The sequence below is a fragment of the Rutidosis leptorrhynchoides genome, chromosome 8, assembly GCF_046630445.1.
Source record: "Rutidosis leptorrhynchoides isolate AG116_Rl617_1_P2 chromosome 8, CSIRO_AGI_Rlap_v1, whole genome shotgun sequence".
Classification (NCBI taxonomy): Eukaryota; Viridiplantae; Streptophyta; class Magnoliopsida; order Asterales; family Asteraceae; genus Rutidosis; species Rutidosis leptorrhynchoides.
The window spans coordinates 36,868,816-36,891,200 of NC_092340.1; the positions used below are offsets into that span (position 1 = coordinate 36,868,816).

The following is a 22,385-nucleotide window of genomic DNA, read 5'->3' on the forward strand; positions in this document are numbered from 1 at the left end:
TGAGAATTGTCCTAAGGACCCGCATGTCACGTGGTGTTTGGCCTTCCAAATGAGAATCCTACATGGCATAAGTTGTCATTTGCAAATCTCTTTTAAGCCCTTCTCTACCAATTATTATCTATCTGTCACGTGGGACTCATTGGCCCACATCAGCATCTCTTTTTTAAATTCCAGTGTCTATATAATTTGATACTACTACATATGCAGCCCTGATCCATCTGCTATATTTAGCCCAAACAATTTCCATTGGAATCTCATATTTATCTCTGAATTTTTTTTTTCTTATATTAATTTGGTGCAAAAGAAGATTCATAGTTTGTTAAGATGTGTGACACTTCAGCTTCATACATACACTTGGTATTAGATTTGATTTGTGCTTCTTAACATAAGTTCCATATATGATCTGCAATTAGATAATAAACCTTGATTATTGATTTCATGCAGGTGCAACATCTTATTGAAAAATGTTTGATCTTTCGTATGAGCAAAGACGAATGCATGGAAGCACTTTCTAAACATGCAAAAATCAAACCAGTCATCACATCTACAGGTAATTAGTCATCTATATATAATTTCTTTAAATTCGCTATTTCATCATGTCCGGATTATGCATGCACATGAAACGCTGGTGTTAGATCATCGATCACTTTAGTTGTTTTCACATATTTGGAGCATAATTAAGTTATCACTTTCACTTTGCTACCTTAGTCATTTTCAGTGCTCTATTGATATAAACAATGACTTATTGTTAGAGGCGATTGTACATAGAAGTGGGTGGGGTCCTATGACTCCACTACTTTGTAATTTTTTTATACAATGTACTCTTCAAATTGTGTAGGACACCACTAAATTTAACCATAGGACCCCATATATTTTTGAAACTTATGAGTTTTTTTGAGGTAAACAACCACTAAATTACCCTTAAAACATAATTAACTTTGAATTTTTTTTTAGAACCCCATTGAATTATCATCCTAGAATAAGTATACTATCGATCGATGTGTTGCAGTTTGGAATGAATTAGAGAAGGAAAACCGAGAGTTTTTTGAGTCGTACTCTAGGTCTCAGTCTGAGCCCTCGAGTGAAGCTGATCTATCAGAAACAAACCAACTGATCCAAAAGATGATATCTGACCATCAAGCAGGCAATGATGACAAGTGAAATACCAGAGGTGGTAATGTCAACCCATGAGTAGACACATTTGGGTTATTGTCTGTCGATAACGGGTCAATCAGAGCAAATGCTAATTATAGCCTTCGATTTGGCTCTATCTAAGAAAGATATATCATTATTGTAGTAGTAGAGTACTTTTTTCAGTTATTATATTTATTTAGTTATTGTATTTATCTAATTTCTCATCTAATCTTATGAAATGAACAAAAAGTCTACAACCCGACCCAACCTAAAGGGTATCTTGGAGGTAGTCCGAAAAACAATCAGAAATGGTTATGAAATAATCTGATTAGATAGCATACATTAAAGTAAGAATATCCGGTAGGCTGAACAAGGAGAACCTTATTTGTTTACCCTTTTCTTTCACGAACCCATTTTGACCAAGTACCAAACTTGCCCGACCTCCACTTTTCGGCTCATGATGGCTGCAACCATGGGGTGAGGTGGGGGGTTGGGTGGACCTGAAATCTCAGTATATCAATCCTAGTTGGGAATGAAGTCACAGTCTTTATGCAGTTTAAAGTATAAAAATTGGTTTGTATTGTATTGTATTGTTTTCTTGTAATGTAGAAACAAATGAAGCTAAAATTGTTGGGACCATATGTTGTCCATTTCAAATACTTTTGGAAATCTGAATCAACGGTGTAAAACACTTGTGTCACTTACCATCTCTCAAAATGCTTATCAAATCCGATTTTCTCGGAACGCAAGTTACACGTGTCGTATTCAATTATCTTTCTTCTAATTTAATTCTTTTGATGTATTTATGTAGTACGATACGAATTGTATTTTCGTTGTCATATTTAATACTATCCCATCGTACACCAAATACGTGTAATACGCAGAGGTGTTTTCGAGTAAGCTCAAAAATGTAGAAGGGCTCAAAAATTTGAATATATATATATATATATATATATATATAGGGGCAGGATCAATGGGGAAGAAACCAATCGGGGGGAAGCGGGGGGAAGCAAAATTTTTTTTTTTTCGTTTTTTTTGAAATTTTTTTTTTCCGGCATCAAGATCACACGAAAATATGAACATTTAGAAGAGACACTTCGTGATGAATGTTATTATTTAGGCGGGAAAACGATCGACAAAAATAACATTCAAGATAATATTGTTCGTGAAGAATATGAACGTTTTTTTTTCCATGTTTTGTGAAGTAAAATTTAGCCCGATTTAGAGTTTAGGGTTTAGGGTTTAGGGTTTGGTGTTTTGAGTTTATTCCATAAACCCAAAACACCAAACCCTAAACCTTAAACCCTAAACCCTAAACTCTAAACCATTCGTGTTAAAAACTCAATCTAAATTCTAAATCTAAACCCTAAATCTAAACCCTAAACCCTAAATTTCTAAACCCTAATATCTAAACCCTATAAACCTTAATATCTAAACCCTAATATCTAAACCCCAATAGCAAAAAACTCAAAATACGCTTGAAAAACACGATAATTGTTATATATTACTTCTTCGAGCGTTTTCTCGCCAAAATAAAAACATTTATCAGAAAGTGTCTCTACTAAATGTTCATATTTTCATCTCATCTATAATGTTCGTGAACAAAGTTTTTTCAAAAAACGAAAAAAAAAAAAATTGCTTCCCCCCGCTTCCCCCCGAATGGTTACTTCCCTCTTGATCCTACCACTATATATATATATATATATATATATATATATATATATATATATATATATATATATATATATATATATATATATATATATGTAGGGGCTGGATCAATGGGGAAGTAAACAATCGGGGGGAAGCAAAAAAAAAAATTTCGTTTTTTGAAAAAACTTTGTTCACGAACATTATAGATTGGATGAAAATAAGAACATTTAGAAAAGACACTTCGTGATGAATGTTATTATTTTGGCGGGAAAACGATCGACAAAAATAACATTCAAGATAATATTGTTCGTGAAGAATGTTAACGTTTTTTTTTCATGTTTTATGAAGTAAAATTTAGCCCGATTTAGAGTTTAGGGTTTAGGGTTTAGGGTTTAGGGTTTGGTGTTTTGGGTTTATTCCATAAACCCAAAACACCAAACCCTAAACCTTAAACCCTAAACTCTAAACCGTTCGTGTTAAAAACTCAATTTAAATCCTAAATCTAAACCCTAAACCCTAATATCTAAACCCTAATGTCTAAAACCTCAACATACGCTCGAAAAACATGATATTTGTTATATATTACTTCTTCGAGCGTTTTCCCGCCAAAATAATAACATTCATCACGAAGTGTCTTTTCTAAATGTTCTTATTTTTATCCAATCTATAATGTTCGTGAACAAAGTTTTTTCAAAAAATGAAGAAAAAAAAATTGCTTCCCCCCGCTTCCCCCCGATTGGTTACTTCTGTGATGCCCCGTACAAAACCATCGTGTACGAATCATCAACAACAGGATCATTACAAGGTCAAATACTATATGCGGTTTCAAAGAAGTTTGCATTCATGAATAAAGGTGATGTCTTAACCAACATCAAATATCTTACAACAAAAGTATGCTTCAATGAACAGAAGCAATTAGTAATAGTACGTGACCCAATGGTCGTTACAAATCATTGTTTCAAAAGGTAACATAGTTTGAATGCAAATAAAACGTTTCATGCGGTGACAACTCTAACAAGCGCAGCGGGTGTCTACAAAGCATGACTAGTACAGCGGAAGCAAGCAAACCTTAAGCACCTGAGAAAAACATGCTTAAAAACGTCAACACAAAGGTTGGTGAGCTATAGTTTAAGTATAACAGTAATGTAAGGTAGGCCACGAGATTTCAGTGCTTCAACAGCGTTTCAAAACAGTATGAAAAGTATATGTATAACCGTGAGCACTTGGTAACTAACTTAACGTTTATCACCCCCTAAAAGTACACTTGGCGAGTGCGTATGTTTACGAAGTATTAAACACCCGTTAAATGCTAGCGCTACTAGCCCGAGTGGGGATGTCAAACCCTATGGATCCATATCTAAGATTCGCGTTCACCGGTTCAAAGACCAATGACTAAACGTTACCGAGCTAAGGGGAAAGTTAATGCCATTGTATAAGCCACACATATATAAAGTTTAAGTACTCGTGCCTAGTATGTAAAACGTAAAATGCGCATGTATTCTCAGTTCCCAAAATAGTTAAAGTAAAAAGGGATGCTATAACTCACAGTGGAAAGTAGTAAAAGTCGATACGCGGGAATAGTAAGCAAGTGGTTGGTCCGAAAGGTCCTCAACCTAAGTCAAAAGTTAATAAGTTAGTAAATCGTTCCCAAAGGTTTAAAAGTATGTAAATTAGGTCTTAAGTACCATCATCATTCATCATTAAACAAAAAGTGTAAAGTAAGTTCTAAGTCAAGACTAGGGTTTGAAACAAGGGCTGACTTTGTTCAGTCGTCACGACCTCTATACAAACTGAAATAACGTGAGACCAGTGGCCATGGCTCCGTATATGAGTCCCCTAGAGGCTGACCAATTTCCAGAACCAAACTTGTCTTCGTTTGACTGTGGTGATGGTTTAAGTGCGAGTAGGTCAGAAATTTTAGCACAACGTTAATAGGGTGTAGTGACTTTCGGGAGGCCATAGATCCTAAACCGTAACTCAGATTAAGACGAGGTCTAAACGGAAAATCATCTACTCGAACCGAACTAACTGAAAATCAATTTTCTAGTAGCCCAAGTAGTCTGATCAGTTCTATAAATAGTAGGTTTAGTGTTCCAGTGGGTTCTTGGTGCTCGATGCTCATCACGGTTCTCATCCTTGATGTATATAGCTTCAAGTGTACAACTCGTTGATGTGTTTGCATCATATTTACCAAGTTTTGACCATCATAACACAAGTGTAAATCTAAGATAAGTAGCACAACTCAATTAAGTGTTGCAAGTAGTTTGATGAACCAAAGTTACATCAAGATCTTAGATCCGACACATACATGAACTCTAAAAGTAATATTAAGCTACAAACTTGAAAGTAAACTAAATAATCAAGATCTTAAGTTGTAGAACATAGTTCTTAGTTAGATCTTGAAGATCCAAGACCCAAAAGTCTAGATCTATAGTTACTAAGTTAAATCCTAAGTCATAACACTTGAATCTTTACTTTAATGAAACCATACGTTATGAAACTTAGATTCTCATCTTGTAAAGTGTATGTAAGCTCATAAGCTCTTGTTTACAATAAAATTAGAAGACCATAAGCTATAGAAACTTAGATCCAACACAAGTATATGAAGTTATAACTAGAAAGTTACACTTCCATGTTCTTGAATTTACAAAGTTAACTTTGGTTCAAGAAAAATGAGATCAAGATTAACTAGTAATACTTGACCAATTTACAACATCACAACTTTAAAGTACATAAAATGAAGAAATAAATTAAGTCTACAAGTTACAAGTTCATGGTTGTTCATACTTTAAAGATTCAAGCCAAGGCTTTGATCTTTAAGAAAGTAAACCTTAGTTTACAAACATGGATTCAAGTATGATTTTAAAACTCATGAACTTTAAATTTTTTAAAGCATTAAATGTAGAACCATAAACTAGAAAGTTTAGGTTCTTATTTGTTCTTGTAATGACAAGATAATATGAAGAATAAACTAGGAAGTTTGATTCTTGCAACTAGTAAGTAAACAATCAACAAACAACAAGTAACTTAAACAAGTAAAAGATGATGATGATGTAGGTATATATTTCGGTTTTTAAAGCCAAGAAAGGAGAAGAAAAAGTTCATGTTACTTACAATATTAGAGAGAAAAGATGAGAGAAAGAGTTGAGAGAAAATGTAAGTATGTGTGTGTGAAGAAATGAGAAGGTAATACTTGTAAATAAGTAATCAAAATTTGAAAATGAAAACCTCTCCCCTCTCCTCAAAAGCCGACGGCCAAAGGCTCCCAACAAGGCAAGGTTCAAATCTACTTTCTACATGGGAGAGTGGTGTGAGCTTGAAGTAGTATTAAAGCTAAATGGTTATGGGAACAAGGTGTAAAGATACAAGTAACTAGATTCCTTTACTTATGTTAATTAATCCATACTTCCATTAGTAAGTCACTAGCTTAAATGATGGGCTTATAAGTCCATTAAGTGTGTAGGATGGGCTTCCAAGTCCATTTCCAATAATAAAAGCCCAAGTCCAAGTAAGTATGCAATTAACCCAAATAAAGCCCAAGTAATTAACTAGTAACCTTAGTTAATTAAAAATGATTAATAAAAATTAATCATGAAGGTATATAATATTCTAAATATTATTCGTGAACAGTTCGCGTGTCACAAAGATGAATCGGGGCATGCAAAGTCATGTACGGTAACAAGTAAATGTAATAAAATACATTCATTAAACACAAGCATTAATAATAAATATTATTAATTAAACGTTGGAAAATCCAGGGTCGTTACATTACCCACCTGTTAAAGAAAATTTCGTCCCGAAATTTTAAGCTGAGGTAGATGGAGGAGTCGGGAAAAGGTGAGGATACTTCTGCATCATTTGATCCTCTCATTCCCAGGTAAACTCAGGTCCTCGTTTGGCATTCCATCGTACTCGGACGATCGAAATCTTGTTGTGTTTCAAAATTTTGACCTCACGGTCCATAATTTCAACAGGTTCCTCCACGAAGTGGAGTTTGTCATCAATTGTAAGTTCCTTCAAAGGTATGACATGTTCCGGTTCAGCAAGACACTTCTTCAAATTCGATACATGAAAGGTAGGATGAACGGAGCTCAATTGAGTTGGAAGATCCAAACAGTAAGCAACGAGTCCAACACGCTCCAAGATTTCAAAAGGACCAATGTATCACGGGTTGAGCTTCCCACGTTTTCCAAAACGGATGACACCTTTCCAAGGTGGGACCTTCAACATTGCATGGTCACACACGTTGAATTCGAAGTCCTTACGTTTAAGGCCTGCATAACTCTTTTGGCAATCACGGGCCGTCTTGAGTCTCGCTTGAATTCGGATAATCTTCTCAGTTGTTTCATGGAATATCTCGGGTCCGGTGATTTGCGTTTCGCCTTCTTTGGCCCAACAAATAGGAGATCGGCACTTGCGGCCATACAACGCTTCAAAAGGTGCGGCATTAATACTCAAATGATAACTGTTGTTGTAAGAGAATTCGGCTAGCGGCAAATGCCTTTCCCAAGCCTTTCCGAAATAAATGACACATGCACGCAACATGTCTTCTAAAGTCTAAATCGTGCGTTCGCTTAGCCCATCGGTATGTGGATGATACGCGGTACTCATGTCGAGACGAGTTCCCAAGGCTTCTTGCAAAGAACGCCAAAATCTGGAAGCAAAACGGGGATCGAGATCTGAGATGATCGATAAGGGTACACCATGACGAGATACAACTTCTTTGATGTATAGTTGAGCGAGTCTTTCCATCGTATCCGTTTCCTTCATGGCTAAGAAGTGTGCAGATTTGGTAAGACGGTCAACGATAACCCAGATGGTATCGTATCCGCCCACCGTCTTTGGTAACTTCATAATGAAATCCATTGTTATCCTTTCCCACTTCTATTGCGGGATTTCCGATTGTTGAAGTAACCCAGAAGGCCTCTGATGTTTGGCCTTAACTTTTGAGCAAGTCAAACACTTACCGACATAAGTTGCAACGTCCTTCTTAAGATTAGGCCACCAATACTGTTCCTTAAGATCGTGGTACATTTTACCGGCTCCTGGATGAATCGAATATCTCGACTTTTGGGCTTCATCTAATATAAGGTTCCGTAGATCTCCATAAAGAGGTACCCAAATCCTTCCGGCAAAATATCGAAGTCCTGTCTCCTTAACCTCGAATCGAGAGACGGGAATGTTCAAATGTTCATGAGATATATTATCCTCCTTGAGAGCCTCATCTTGGGCTACTCGGATCTGGCTGTTGAGATTTGAATGGATGGTGATGTTCAGAGCCCGAACACGAAGAGGTGCCGTCCTCTCCTTTCGGCTTAAAGCGTCAGCTACAACATTGGCCTTGCCAGGATGATAACGAAGTTCACAATCATAGTCATTCAGCGTCTCGATCCATCGACACTGTCTCATATTCAGTTGCTTCTGATCAAAGATGTGTTGGAGGCTTTTATGATCGGTGAAAATAGTGCTTTTTGTTCCATAAAGGTAGTGTCTCCACAGTTTTAATGCAAAGACAACGGCTCCAAGCTCGAGATCGTGCGTAGTGTAATTTCGCTCGTGAATCTTCAGTTGTCGGGAGGCGTAATCGATAACCTTTGTTCGTTGTATCAGTACACAACCAAAACCACTTTTCGAAGCATCGCAATAAACGACGAAATCGTCACTGCCTTCAGGAAGTGATAAGATAGGTGCGGTGGTTAACTTCTTTTTCAAGGTTTGAAATGCAGATTCATGTTCGGGTTCCCAAATGAACTTCTTCCCTTTGTGAGTTAGCGCGGTCAAAGGACATGCAATCAGAGAGAAACCTTCAATAACTCTTCGGTAATAACCGGCGAGACCTAAAAATTGGCGGATATGAGTCGGAGTAGTGGGGGTTTCCCACTTGCTGATAGCTTCGATCTTGGCGGGATCAACCTTGATACCTTGATCACTCACAACGTGACCCAGAAATTGGACTTCCTTCAATCAAAACTCACACTTGGAGAATTTGGCGTAAAGTTGCTCTTGTCTCAAGAGTTCCAACACTAGATAAAGATGTTGCTCATGTTCTTCTTCGCTTTTGGATTAGATGAGGATATCATCTATGAAGACGATAATGAACTTATCCAGGTATGGCTTGCATACACGATTCATGAGATCCATAAATACGGTAGGTGCGTTGGTTCATCCGAATGGCATCACGAGAAACTCATAATGTCCATAACGAGTTTTGAATGCATTCTTCATCACGTCGGTCTCTTTCACCCTCAACTGGTGATAATCGGATCGTAAATCAATCTTAGAGTAAGCGCTCGATCCTTGTAGTTGATCAAAAAGATCGTCAATTCGGGGAAGAGGATACCGATTCTTGATCATCAATTTGTTGAGTTCACGGTAGTCGATACACATGCGGAAGGATCCGTCCTTCTTCTTCACAAAAAAAACACAGGTGCGCCCCAAGGCAAGAAACTTGGTTGGATAAATCCACGGTCTAACAGTTCTTGTAGTTGGCTCTGCAACTCTTGCATTTCGGAAGGTGCGAGTCGATAAGGTGCGCGAGCTATAGGTGCAGCTTCTGGTACTAAATTGATCTGAAAATCCACTGCTCTCGGTGGCGGTAATCCAGGAAATTCTTCCGGAAAGACATCGGAAAATTCGTTCACAATTCTTACATCATCCACGCTCTTCACTTCGGTTTCTAACGTTTTCACATGTGCTAGAACAGCAAGACGTCCTTTCTTCATGATCTTTTGTGCTTTCATACAACTAATGAGATTCAGTTTTGAGTTACATCTCTCTCCGTAAATAATCAGTGGCTCACCATCTCCGTGTGGTATACGAAGAGCTTTATCTCCACAGATAATGTCAGCCTTTATCTTGGTCAACCAGTCCATACCGAAAATAACATCAAAGCTTCCCAACTTAATGGGTATCAAGTCAATCTCGAAATCCACACCAGCTATGTTGATAATAGCTCCTCGGCTAATTTGATCAACTTTCTCAAGTTTTCCATTGGCTACCTCTACAAGCATACTCTCCTTTAAAGGAACTAACGACCAATTTATCTTAGAGCAAAAGTGTCTACATACATAACTTCTATCGGCACCAGTATCAAACAGAACATAAGCTAATAGATTGTTGATAGTGAATATACCTGTGACCAAGTCAGGGTTCTCACGGGCATCCCTTGCGTTTACATTGAATGTTCTTCCACGCGGTGGCCCGCCGTCCTTTCGATTATTGGGACACTTATTTCTGAAGTGGCCCATCTGTCCACATTCATAGCACTTTCTCGGTCCAGTAGGGTTCGACTTCCCAGTCATGGTGGTGATCTTGCAGTCCTTGCCAATATGCCCGGTCCTTTTGCACTTTTCACAGACAACATTACAGTACCCGGTATGGTGCTTGTAGCAGCTCTTGCACTGTGGTAGAGTACCCTTGTAGTTGGGGTTTGAGCCAGTGTTCGGGCTGGGGTTTCCACCGTTGTTGTTTCCTTTGAAACCCTCATGTCGCTTCGCTGGGTTTTGATCATAGGCCCTACCCTTGTTGTTATCCCACTTTCGCTTATCACTACTACCCGCTTCGGATTTTGCCTTTTCTGGTTCATCGATGATGATTTGGTTCATTAAGGTGTGCGCCATGCGCATTGCTTCCGGGACATTGGGTGGCTTAGACGAGGTGACGTTTCCCTTAATGGACTTAGGAAGTGGCCCCTTTGAACTCCTCCCATGGGATAGCAAACGCCTCATCAATACCCTTTGCTTGAGCCAACGTGTTCCAGCATGTTAGTGCACCGTCAGATAGCGTACATGAAGCAAACTTGGTTTTGTTCGCCTCTGAGCAGTTACTAACTCGAAACACAGATTCTAATTTCTCAAACCACCTAGTGAGACCAACTGGCCCCTTAGTTCCACTAAAGTTGTGGGGCTTGCAGCTTTGAAACTCCTTGTATGTGCACCCATTACGAATGGGCTGGATAACCGGTGGCGGTGGAGCTTGGGGGTTCATTTCTGCTAAGGCTGTGGCGACTCGTTCATTGATCATTTCCTCGATTTGGGCTGCGGTGGGTGTTGATCTTCCATTGGACATGATGTTCTAAACAAAAATTTTGACTCAAGTCAAAATCCAGTATTCAAATAGTAATAATACAGTATATGGTAGCCAACATGGAATCAACACATCACATGTTTATTAAGTAACGCATGTAGGTACAAATACCATAGAATCATCATACAGTAATGTAAATAGAACACCGTATAAGAATTAAACAACACAAAGTTCCATTCATAAATAATAAGTTGCATACATCCGCATAGGTTCGTACAATACATAAGTGAAACATGTGTGATGACCCGAAAAATTTCGACTAATTTAAACCAATTCTCTTTATGATTTAATATTATGTAAATATACATATATGTATGTATATATATATATATATATTATAAGATGTACAAGTAAAAACGAAGTAAAACATTAATTGCTACAGTAAAAATAACTTTGCTACAGTAAAACACTATTTGATGTCGACGAACTAGCAAACAAAAACAGAAAAGGCGGCCATGCGATCGCATGGCAAAAACACTGAAAACTCATGCGATCGCATGAGCTACAGTAAATCGAAAAGTACTATAAAAGGTCAGTTTTGCTCGACGAATTTTCATAATAATTTAAGTACGTAAATTTTATATTTATAATTATAATTATAATTTTAATTTTAAGTTTAATAATAATAAAGTATATTCGAGGGTATTTTTAATTCGAGTTTCAAACCGTTTTAAAATAAGGAAATATTGGGTATTGTTCGGGGTATTGTTCTTGAATCCAAGACCAACCATACAGTCGTCTACCATCATTACGTCTACGCAATTTGCCTACAATATTGAATCGCAATATTGAACTGTGAGTTATAGTCTCCCTTTTTAAATGCTTTAAATATTTTTGGGCTGAGAATACATGCAATTTATTTTAAACGCAATAAGACACAAGTACATACAAAATTCTACACTGAGTTAAACCGAAAATCCCTTAGCTTTGGTAACTAGTAGCTGCCAGTACATAGGATATGGACTGGTGGGCGCGAATAATTGTATATGGATCCATAGGGCTTGACATCCCCGTCCGAGCTAGAGCGCTAGCCTTTTAACGGACGTATGTTATTTGAGTTTAAGACACGTTGGTTTGCGTGTATTAAAACGAATGGGGTAATTATCACTATAGCGTTAAGTTTAGTTACCAGGGTGCTCTGTTACGTAGAATCTATTGATAAACTTTTGATGAAACCTTGTGGTCTATCTTTATATATGTTTATGACTCGAGCAATTAAACCTATAACTCACCAACATTCGTGTTGACTTTTTAGCATGTTTTATTCTCAGGTCCTTAGAATGCTTCCGCTGTGATGTGCTTGTTGCCTGCATGGAGTCTCTCATGCTTTGTACAAAGTTTATTGCATTCAAAATAAAACTGCGTTGTGTAATAAATAATTGGACTGTGAAGTCAACCTGTAAATTAAAGACTTATGTATTTTGGGGTTTTGCTTATACTTAAGCACTCGCCCACATGTTTATAACTTTCTATGTTTAGAAAGTCATTTATTTTAATGAATGCAATATTTTATCAAAACGTATCATATAGAGGTCAAAACCTCACTGTGGAATCAATGATTAACGTGCTGCGTCAATAGCGATTTTGACGGGTCGTTACAGTTGGTATCCGAGCTTGAGGTCATAGGGAACCAGAAATTACATTAGTGTGTTTAACTGGTAATTGTTAGGATGCATTAGTGAGTCTGGACTATGACCATATCTGTTGTTACTGATTTTTGCTTATTATTTGGTCAAAAACATTATATGTGATATATTTATATGCTAACGTAATTGTTGTTTCAATTATGTGATAGATGACTTCCTCTAATCCTATCATTTTGTACGACTCAGAATCGGACACTGAATCTATTCTATCCACAACTGAAAAGGGCATTCCAATACCTATTAAAGAAGAAATTGTGTTAGCCGGGGAATCTCAACTCCCGGTAAACCCAGAGGAGGTTCCAGCTCCACCCAGCTTTAGTTTTCCAGAGCCACAGTATCGTTGGCATGGACCCATGATCCCTGGAGTAAAAGAGGATCGTCCATTTCTAAACAAATATGGACATTGGTCCAGATATACCGCCGACGGGCGGGTTGTGCCGATTACGCCTGGCAAATTTCGGTTCATGACCACCGGTACATATTCTTGCAGTTCGTCGTCATATTCTCCTACACATGACTCAGACAGTTCGTCATCAGACGAGATCAGTAAGGAGGAGGATTTCGCTAATGAAATAAAAGAGATCACTAAGGAGAAATTCCAACTTGCAATAGATAATAAAAACAACCACAATAATAAAATGTCCTTAATTATTAAAAAAGAACAGGACCATTCGATCCGTAACCACCCTTATTGTATTAAACCCACTGAGGCAACGGGTACCTCAAAACCCCAACTAAAAATAAAATACACTGCCAGAATGTCTGTCGGACCATGTGCACACAAACAATTGGCAGAGAGAACCAAATGGGAAGAAGTTTCTGATAGTTCTGAATAAACGACCTCGCAACCATAAATCTTCCATGCGCTATTTTATTGCTTATGTGTGTTACTCTATCTTGTTATGTAAAATAAGCATATGTAAAATATCTGTATTGTATGGTATTGTATTATTTTAGTTTATTAATAATAAATGCATGGAATGATTATTTGTATTATTACTTCTTATTATTATTATTACATAATAATGTAGTAACTCGCTATAATTTTTCATAGTGGAATATTATTAGGATTTTAGTAGTTAATTCCTTGTACTAGCTATTATGTATGAACTTAACGGGTAGGTAATACCCTAGAAATAATTATAAAATGCTAATAAGAAGAAAAGGCTTTTATAATAATCGGTTCATATTATTAATATGCTACGATTAACTATTGACAACTCATTTTACCTATAATATTCTATATGATTAAATTATATCTGTTGTGTTTATTGAAGAAACATGTCTCAAATGTCGGATGCTGAGTTTGAGCAACTAGTCGAGAAACGTGTGAATGAAAGAATTGCTGCAGCCGAGGCAGCAAAAGCAACAGCCGAAGCAGCAGCCAAAGTAGCAGCCGTAAACACAAACTCACGAAACGGATGCTCATACAAAACTTTTCAAGGATGCAAACCACAGACGTTTAGTGGAACCGAGGGACCAGTCGGTCTAACCCGATGGTTTGAAAAGATGGAGTCCGTTTTCAAAATCAGTAATTGTGCGAACGGAGACAAGTCAAAGTATGCCTCGTGCACATTGCAAGATGGTGCACTTACTTGGTGGAACAATTATGCTAAAGCAGAAGGAATAGATACGGCATATGATATCTCTTGGGAAGAACTGAAAAAGATGCTAATCGAGGAGTACTGTCCTCGAAACGAGATCAGAAAAATGGAATCTGAGTTACGTAATCTGAAGGTTATCGGCGCGAATCTCAATAACTATGAAAAGCATTTCATGGAACTAGCCTTGTTGTGTCCCGAATTGGTGCCAAACGAGAAACGAAAGATAGAAATGTATATTGACGGTTTATCGATCAATATCAAAGGAAATGTTACATCGTCCAAACCAAATACGATGCAGGAAGCCATGACAATGGCACACCAACTCATGGACCAGATCACAGAGAGTTCGATTAAGGCACCAATTACCGAATTCAAGACAACTGAAGGAAAGAGGAAATGGGAAGACTATAAGGGCAAAAGTACTCATCTGAAGAAACAAGAAACTTTTAAAGGTAAACAAGATGGGGCAACTGCAAGTCCAAACTATAAGGGACCTCATCCGTTCTGCAAAAGATGTTACACACATCATGCAGGCTATTGCCAAGTGGTCTGTGATAAGTGCAACAAGAAAGGACATGTGGCGAAAGATTGTTATGCCACCGTTTCTGAAGTAAAGACAAAATCGACCGATGTCAAGAAATGTTATGGATGCGGGAAGTCTGGTCACTTTATAAATCAATGCCCTGATAAGGAGAAGAACAAAGAACCCGCACGTGGGAGGGCATTTAATGTTAGTGCCAGTAAAGCACGTGAGGATCCTAATCTTGTCACGGGTACGTTTACCGTTAATAATCAACTAGCTTCTATTATGTTTGATACGGGTGCTGATAGAAGTTATATGTGTAAAGACTTTAGTTTTAAACTAAAATGTGCATCATTACCTCTAGACGATAAATATACTATTGAATTAGCTAATGGTAAACTGATAAAAGCCGATAAAATTTGCCATGGTTGCGAAATGAATCTCGCTGGTGAAACCTTCAAAATTGATTTGATACCCGTAGAATTAGGAAGTTTTGATGTAATCGTTGGCATGGACTGGATGTCCAAAACAAGAGCGGAAGTTGTTTGCGCTGAGAAAGCAATCCGCATCCCTCGTAAGGATGAAACGTCGTTAATGATTTATGGGGAGAAGAACAACTCAAAACTGAACTTTATCAGCTGCATGAAGGCCCAGAAACTTATAAGAAAAGGTTGTTATGCTATTCTGGCACACGTAAAGAAGATCGATACTGAAGAAAGAAGCATTGATGACATGCCGGTTGTAAGAGAATATCCCGGAGTATTTCCAAAAGAATTACCGGGGCTACCTCCACTCAGATGTGTAGAATTCCAGATTGATCTCATACCAGGAGCTGCACCTGTAGCCCGATCTCCATATAGACTTGCACCTTCAGAAATGCAAGAATTACAAGACCAGTTGCAAGAATTATCGGACCGTGGATTTATTCGTCCTAGTTTTTCACCTTGGGGTGCTCCTATTCTGTTCGTCAAGAAGAAGGATGGATCTATGAGAATGTGCATAGATTACAGAGAATTAAACAAATTAACGATCAAGAATCGGTACCCATTACCGAGGATTGATGATTTGTTTGATCAATTGCAAGGATCAAGTGTTTATTCTAAGATTGATCTACGCTCCGGATATCATCAACTGAGAGTGAAGGAAGAAGATGTTCCTAAAACCGCGTTCAGAACCCGTTACGGTCACTATGAGTTTCTAGTCATGCCTTTTGGATTAACTAATGCTCCAGCAGTATTCATGGATCTAATGAATCGCATCTGTAGACCGTATTTAGACAAATTTGTCATTGTTTTTATCGACGACATATTGATTTACTCGAAGAACAAGGAAGAACATGAGCAACACTTAAGACTGGTACTAGAGATACTCAAGAAAGAAGAATTGTACGCAAAATTTTCGAAGTGTGATTTCTGGTTACAAGAAGTACAATTTTTGGGCCATGTTGTCAGTAAACATGGAATTAAAGTTGACCCCGCCAAGATCGAAGCCATTAGTAAATGGGAAACCCCGAAGACTCCAACACAAATTCGCCAATTCTTAGGTCTTGCTGGTTACTACCGAAGATTCATTCAAGATTTCTCTAGAATCGCCAAACCCTTAACTGCATTGACTCAAAAGGGAAAGAAGTATGATTGGTCCACGGAACAGGAATCCTCATTCCAGTTATTAAAGAAGAAGTTAACGTCTGCACCCATTTTGTCATTACCAGAAGGAAATGATGATTTCGTGATCTATTGTGACGCTTCGCGCCAAGGTTTAGGATGTGTATTAATGCAACGCACAAAAGTTATCGCATATGCCTCACGACAACTAAAAATTCATGAAAAGAACTATACGACACACGATTTGGAACTTGGAGCTGTAGTTTTTGCACTCAAAATATGGAGACACTATCTATATGGCACCAAGTGTACAGTGTACACCGACCATAAGAGTCTTCAGCATATTTTTGATCAAAAACAACTCAATATGAGACAACGTCGCTGGGTAGAGTTGTTAAACGATTACGATTGTGAAATCCGTTACCACCCCGGAAAGGCTAATGTTGTAGCTGATGCCCTAAGTCGAAAAGAAAGAGTAAAACCTCTTAGGGTCCGAGCTTTGAATATTACAATTCGTACTGATCTCACAAAGCAAATTCAAGCAGCACAGTTAGAGGCTTTAAAAGAAGAAAACGAAAAAGGCGAAATAAGCAAAGGGTTAGAAAAACAACTTGAAGAAAAAGCCGATGGAACCCTGTATTTTGCTGGTAGGATATGGGTACCAAAACATGGTAACCTAAGGTAACTAGTACTGGATGAAGCACACAAAACGAGGTACTCAATTCACCCAGGATACGGAAAAATGTACCACGATCTCAAGAAGTTTTATTGGTGGCCTAATATGAAAACAGAAATTGCTACTTATGTAAGCAAATGTTTAACGTGTGCAAAGGTCAAAGCTGAGCACCAAAAGCCGTCAGGATTACTGCAACAACCAGAAATTCCGCAGTGGAAATGGGAAAGAATAACCATGGATTTCATTACGAAATTGCCAAGGACTGCAAGTAGTCATGATACTATTTGGGTGATAGTTGATCGTCTAACTTAATCAGCTCACTTTCTACCAATAAAGGAGACAGACAGTATGGAGAAATTAGCACGCCTATATTTGAAGGAAGTAGTTTCCAGGCATGGTGTACCCATCTCTATCATATCTGATCGCGACACCCGATTCACATCACGTTTCTGGCAGTCATTACAAAAAGCATTGGGAACTCGATTAGATATGAGCACTGCTTATCACCCACAGACAGATGGTCAAAGTGAAAGAACAATACAAACATTGGAAGACATGTTACGGGCATGCGTGATTGACTTTGGAACCAGTTGGGATCGACACTTACCGTTGGCAGAATTTTCATACAATAACAGCTATCATACGAGCATCAACGCATCGCCATTTGAAGCACTTTACGGTAGAAAGTGCAGATCTCCTATCTGTTGGAGTGAAGTAGGAGAAAGACAACTTACTGGACCAGAAATTATTCACGAAACCACCGAAAAGATCATTCAAATACAACAGCGATTGAAAACGGCCATGAGTCGCCAAAAGAGTTATGCTGATGTAAGAAGAAAACCGCTAGAATTTCAAGTGGGCGACAAAGTCATGTTGAAAGTGTCACCCTGGAAAGGCGTTGTACGATTCGGTAAACGAGGAAAGCTAAGTCCTAGGTACGTAGGACCCTTTGAAATCACCGAAAGAATTGGAGCAGTTGCTTATCGATTAAGGCTACCACAAGAACTTAGTAGTGTTCACGACACATTTCACGTGTCAAATTTGAAGAAATGTTTAGCTGAAGAGGATGTCGTAATTCCTCTTGACGAAATACGAATCAATGATAAACTCCATTTTATCGAAGAACCTGTTGAAATCATGGACCGTGAGGTCAAACAATTAAAACAAAGCAAAATACCGATAGTTAGGGTTCGTTGGAACGCAAGACGAGGACCCGAGTTTACTTGGGAACGTGAAGATCAAATGAAGCAAAAGTATCCACATTTGTTCACTGATATCGCTCATGAAACAGGTACTACTCAAAATTTCGGGACGAAATTTTCTTTAACGGGGAGGTACTGTGATGACCCGAAAAATTTCGACTAATTTAAACCAATTCTCTTTATGATTTAATATTATGTAAATATACATATATGTATGTATATATATATATATATATATATATATATATATATATATATATATATATATATATATATATATATATATATATATATATATATATATATATATATATATTATAAGATGTACAAGTAAAAACGAAGTAAAACATTAATTGCTACAGTAAAAATAACTTTGCTACAGTAAAACACTATTTGATGTCGACGAACTAGCAAACAAAAACAGAAAAGGCGGCCATGCGATCGCATGGCAAAAACACTGAAAACTCATGCGATCGCATGAGCTACAGTAAATCGAAAAGTACTATAAAAGGTCAGTTTTGCTCGACGAATTTTCATAATAATTTAAGTACGTAAATTTTATATTTATAATTATAATTATAATTTTAATTTTAAGTTTAATAATAATAAAGTATATTCGAGGGTATTTTTAATTCGGGTTTCAAACCGTTTTAAAATAAGAAAATATTGGGTATTGTTCGGGGTATTGTTCTTGAATCCAAGACCAACCATACAGTCGTCTACCATCATTACGTCTACGCAATTTGCCTACAATATTGAATCGCAATATTGAACTGTGAGTTATAGTCTCCCTTTTTAAATGCTTTAAATATTTTTGGGCTGAGAATACATGCAATTTATTTTAAACGCAATAAGACACAAGTACATACAAAATTCTACACTGAGTTAAACCGAAAATCCCTTAGCTTTGGTAACTAGTAGCTGCCAGTACATAGGATATGGACTGGTGGGCGTGAATAATTGTATATGGATCCATAGGGCTTGACATCCCCGTCCGAGCTAGAGCGCTAGCCTTTTAACGGACGTATGTTATTTGAGTTTAAGACACGTTGGTTTGCGTGTATTAAAACGAATGGGGTAATTATCACTATAGCGTTAAGTTTAGTTACCAGGGTGCTCTGTTACGTAGAATCTATTGATAAACTTTTGATGAAACCTTGTGGTCTATCTTTATATATGTTTATGACTCGAGCAATTAAACCTATAACTCACCAACATTCGTGTTGACTTTTTAGCATGTTTTATTCTCAGGTCCTTAGAATGCTTCCGCTGTGATGTGCTTGTTGCCTGCATGGAGTCTCTCATGCTTTGTACAAAGTTTATTGCATTCAAAATAAAACTGCGTTGTGTAATAAATAATTGGACTGTGAAGTCAACCTGTAAATTAAAGACTTATGTATTTTGGGGTTTTGCTTATACCTAAGCACTCGCCCACATGTTTATAACTTTCTATGTTTAGAAAGTCACTTATTTTAATGAATGCAATATTTTATCAAAACGTATCATATAGAGGTCAAAACCTCACTGTGGAATCAATGATTAACGTGCTGCGTCAATAGCGATTTTGACGGGTCGTTACAACATGAAACTACAGCTAGATTACATAATGAAATCTACTACAAAATCCCTACGGTGACGGTGGGTGTAGGATGTCCAATATGTGGGACATCTGGTCCTCAAGCTCAGCTACCCGAGCACAGAGGATCTCCACCTCTCTCGTCAGTTCCTCGACAGAGGGAGATGGTGGGGCATGCGGTGCAGTCGGTATGGGTGGTGCTGGTGGTGCAGACGGTCCGGCTCCAGAAGTAGAGGCTGCAAAGCGGTAAGGCTTACGCACAAAAGGATCAGCAGGGTACGGAACAAGCTGCTTACGGGCGTTAACCCTATGACGTCGACCATGAGCGTCAACGAATTGTCGACCTCCATTAATCCCTGGAATGACGGTACCATCGAAACGATACCGCTTCTTCGGCGGGGTGGAGGGTGGCTGTACAGGTGCATCATCTGGGTCCTCATTTGAATTCTCGTCACTAGAGACGTCAGAGGATGAGTCGTCAGATGAAGAATCGGCGGATGATGGGTCGTTTAGATCGGCTGGGGGTGGCTGCACGGGTGGCTCTCCTCGGGCGGCCATCATCTGTCGGTATCTGGCGGGTCCGATTGACACGAGACATCCATCAGGAAGGCGTTGGCATCAATGGTTATGCTCATTACGGAACGGACCTTCCCCAAGTTCCGCGGGAATCACAGCACCACCGGAATGGTGCTGTGGCTCCGAGGGTCCTGGGACAAGTGGAGATGGAATCTCTTGTAGGTCCTCGGCTCCGTCAGAGGTGACCACTGGGTTGGGTGCATGGCTACTGGCTCCAGAGGATGAAGCGCCAGAGTCACTGGAAGGTGTCGACGACGGGATCTAAGAATCAGCAATAATGGCAGGCGAGGTGGCGGATGAGTCTGAGTCGCTCTCCAAAATGATAACGGGCGGGATATCCGACATCTGAACAAGGAAAAATAACTTTTTCCATGTCAGTAAGTCATAAAGCAAGCACGTATTAGGCAAAGTAACTACGACAGTCTAGATCATGTATAGCAGTAAATAGCATGGCAATAATAACGAATTGTACTGAAGTAGCATGCAATCGAAAGCAAATAGTAGCATGCAGTAGTGAAAAAAAGTAGTAGCATACGACATATAGCAGTAAAAGTAAGCAGCAGCATGCAGCAAGTTCCGCAGAAACAAGTAAACTAGCAAGTTACAGATTAGTCCTATTAGTGAATCCTACTCGGTCGGGTCTTGACTCACTAATGCAACCTAATTCCCTACAACCAATGCTCTGATACCAAATGTTATGCCCCGTACAAAACCATCGTGTACGAATCATCAACAACAGGATCATTACAAGGTCAAATACTATATGCGGTTTCAAAGAAGTTTGCATTCATGAATAAAGGTGATGTCTTAACCAACATTAAATATCTTACAACAAATGTATGCTTCAATGAACAGAAGCAATTAGTAATAGTACGTGACCCAATGGTCGTTACAAATCATTGTTTCAAAAGGTAACCTAGCTTGAATGCAAATAAAACGTTTCATGCGGTGACAACTCTAACAAGCGCAGCGGGTGTCTACAAAGCATGACTAGTACAACGGAAGCAAGCAAACCTTAAGCACCTGAGAAAAACATGTATATATAGATGTATTTCGGGTGATAATGGATATATCCGTGGATGGTAAATTGTCATCCATATCCGACCCACGAAATATTTTGGTCATCCATATCCATATCCGTATCCGTTAATCGTCCATTTACATCATCCATATCTATTATAAATGGATCGGATCGGGTGGATGTCCATGGATGCAACATCCATTGCCATCCCTATTGGGGTCTACCATGCTGTTTAAGAAGTCCTAAAGGGAGGTTTTTACCGTTCCACATTTGAGAATTCGGTCTGGTCCAAATGCCCATATGGATTGGTGGATTGGACCCCTGCTATGTGATTCGAGTTTTCGCCCGAAAACGCGTTTGTGTGTGGAAAATGGTCGATGGGTGGTTTCTATCCCCTTCAGTCAAAATTCTAGCTAGTATATTAATTAAATATATTGAGAATATATATATATATATATATGAATATATATATATATATATATATATATATATATATATATATATATATATATATATATATATATATATATATATATATATATATATATATGTATATATATATATATATATATTGCTAATTAAGTGATGTCATTAAAATGTATTTACCAAGCATAAAAATAAATCAAAAAGAAAAAGAAAATTTCTCAAGTAACCTGGATGATGTCATCCCTAATTTAAAAAGCTAAGAAATATTTGAAAAAAATGTTAAGAAATAATAATAATAATTAATCATGGAACTCTACAACACGCTTTTGATACCGCCACTCTCCCAATTAAAAATTTCTACCATCAATCACCTCCTTCAAAACATTTTTGAAATTCAAAATTCATCTCTTCACCATCTACTTCTTTCTTTGTAAGTATACTCATTTTGTTTCCCTCTTTTACATTTATTTTTAATAAATTTTGATTTTGGGTTGTTTTTTCATCATCTTTTTCATTTTTCAGATTCGTGACAGATTCAAAAAGCCTGTATACAATCAAGATTTTTTTCAAGTTCAACAGGTATTCTTTTTTTTTTTTTTTTTCATTTTTGATTTTTGGTTTCTTTCTATTCTTCCTTATCTTTTTAACAAATATTGGAT

General features: G+C 37.8%; 1 protein-coding gene across 1 annotated transcript; it reads left to right on the forward strand.

Moving 5' to 3' along the window:
- The first annotated feature begins 215 nt into the window (after positions 1-215).
- LOC139864944 (uncharacterized) lies at positions 216-1,672 on the forward strand. Its single transcript, XM_071853503.1, has 3 exons — positions 216-357; positions 445-550; positions 1,010-1,672. Exons 1-3 carry the CDS (start codon positions 325-327, stop codon positions 1,159-1,161), a joined length of 291 nt encoding a protein of 96 aa, XP_071709604.1. The 5' UTR covers positions 216-324; the 3' UTR covers positions 1,162-1,672.
- Positions 1,673-22,385: the final 20,713 nt, after the last annotated feature.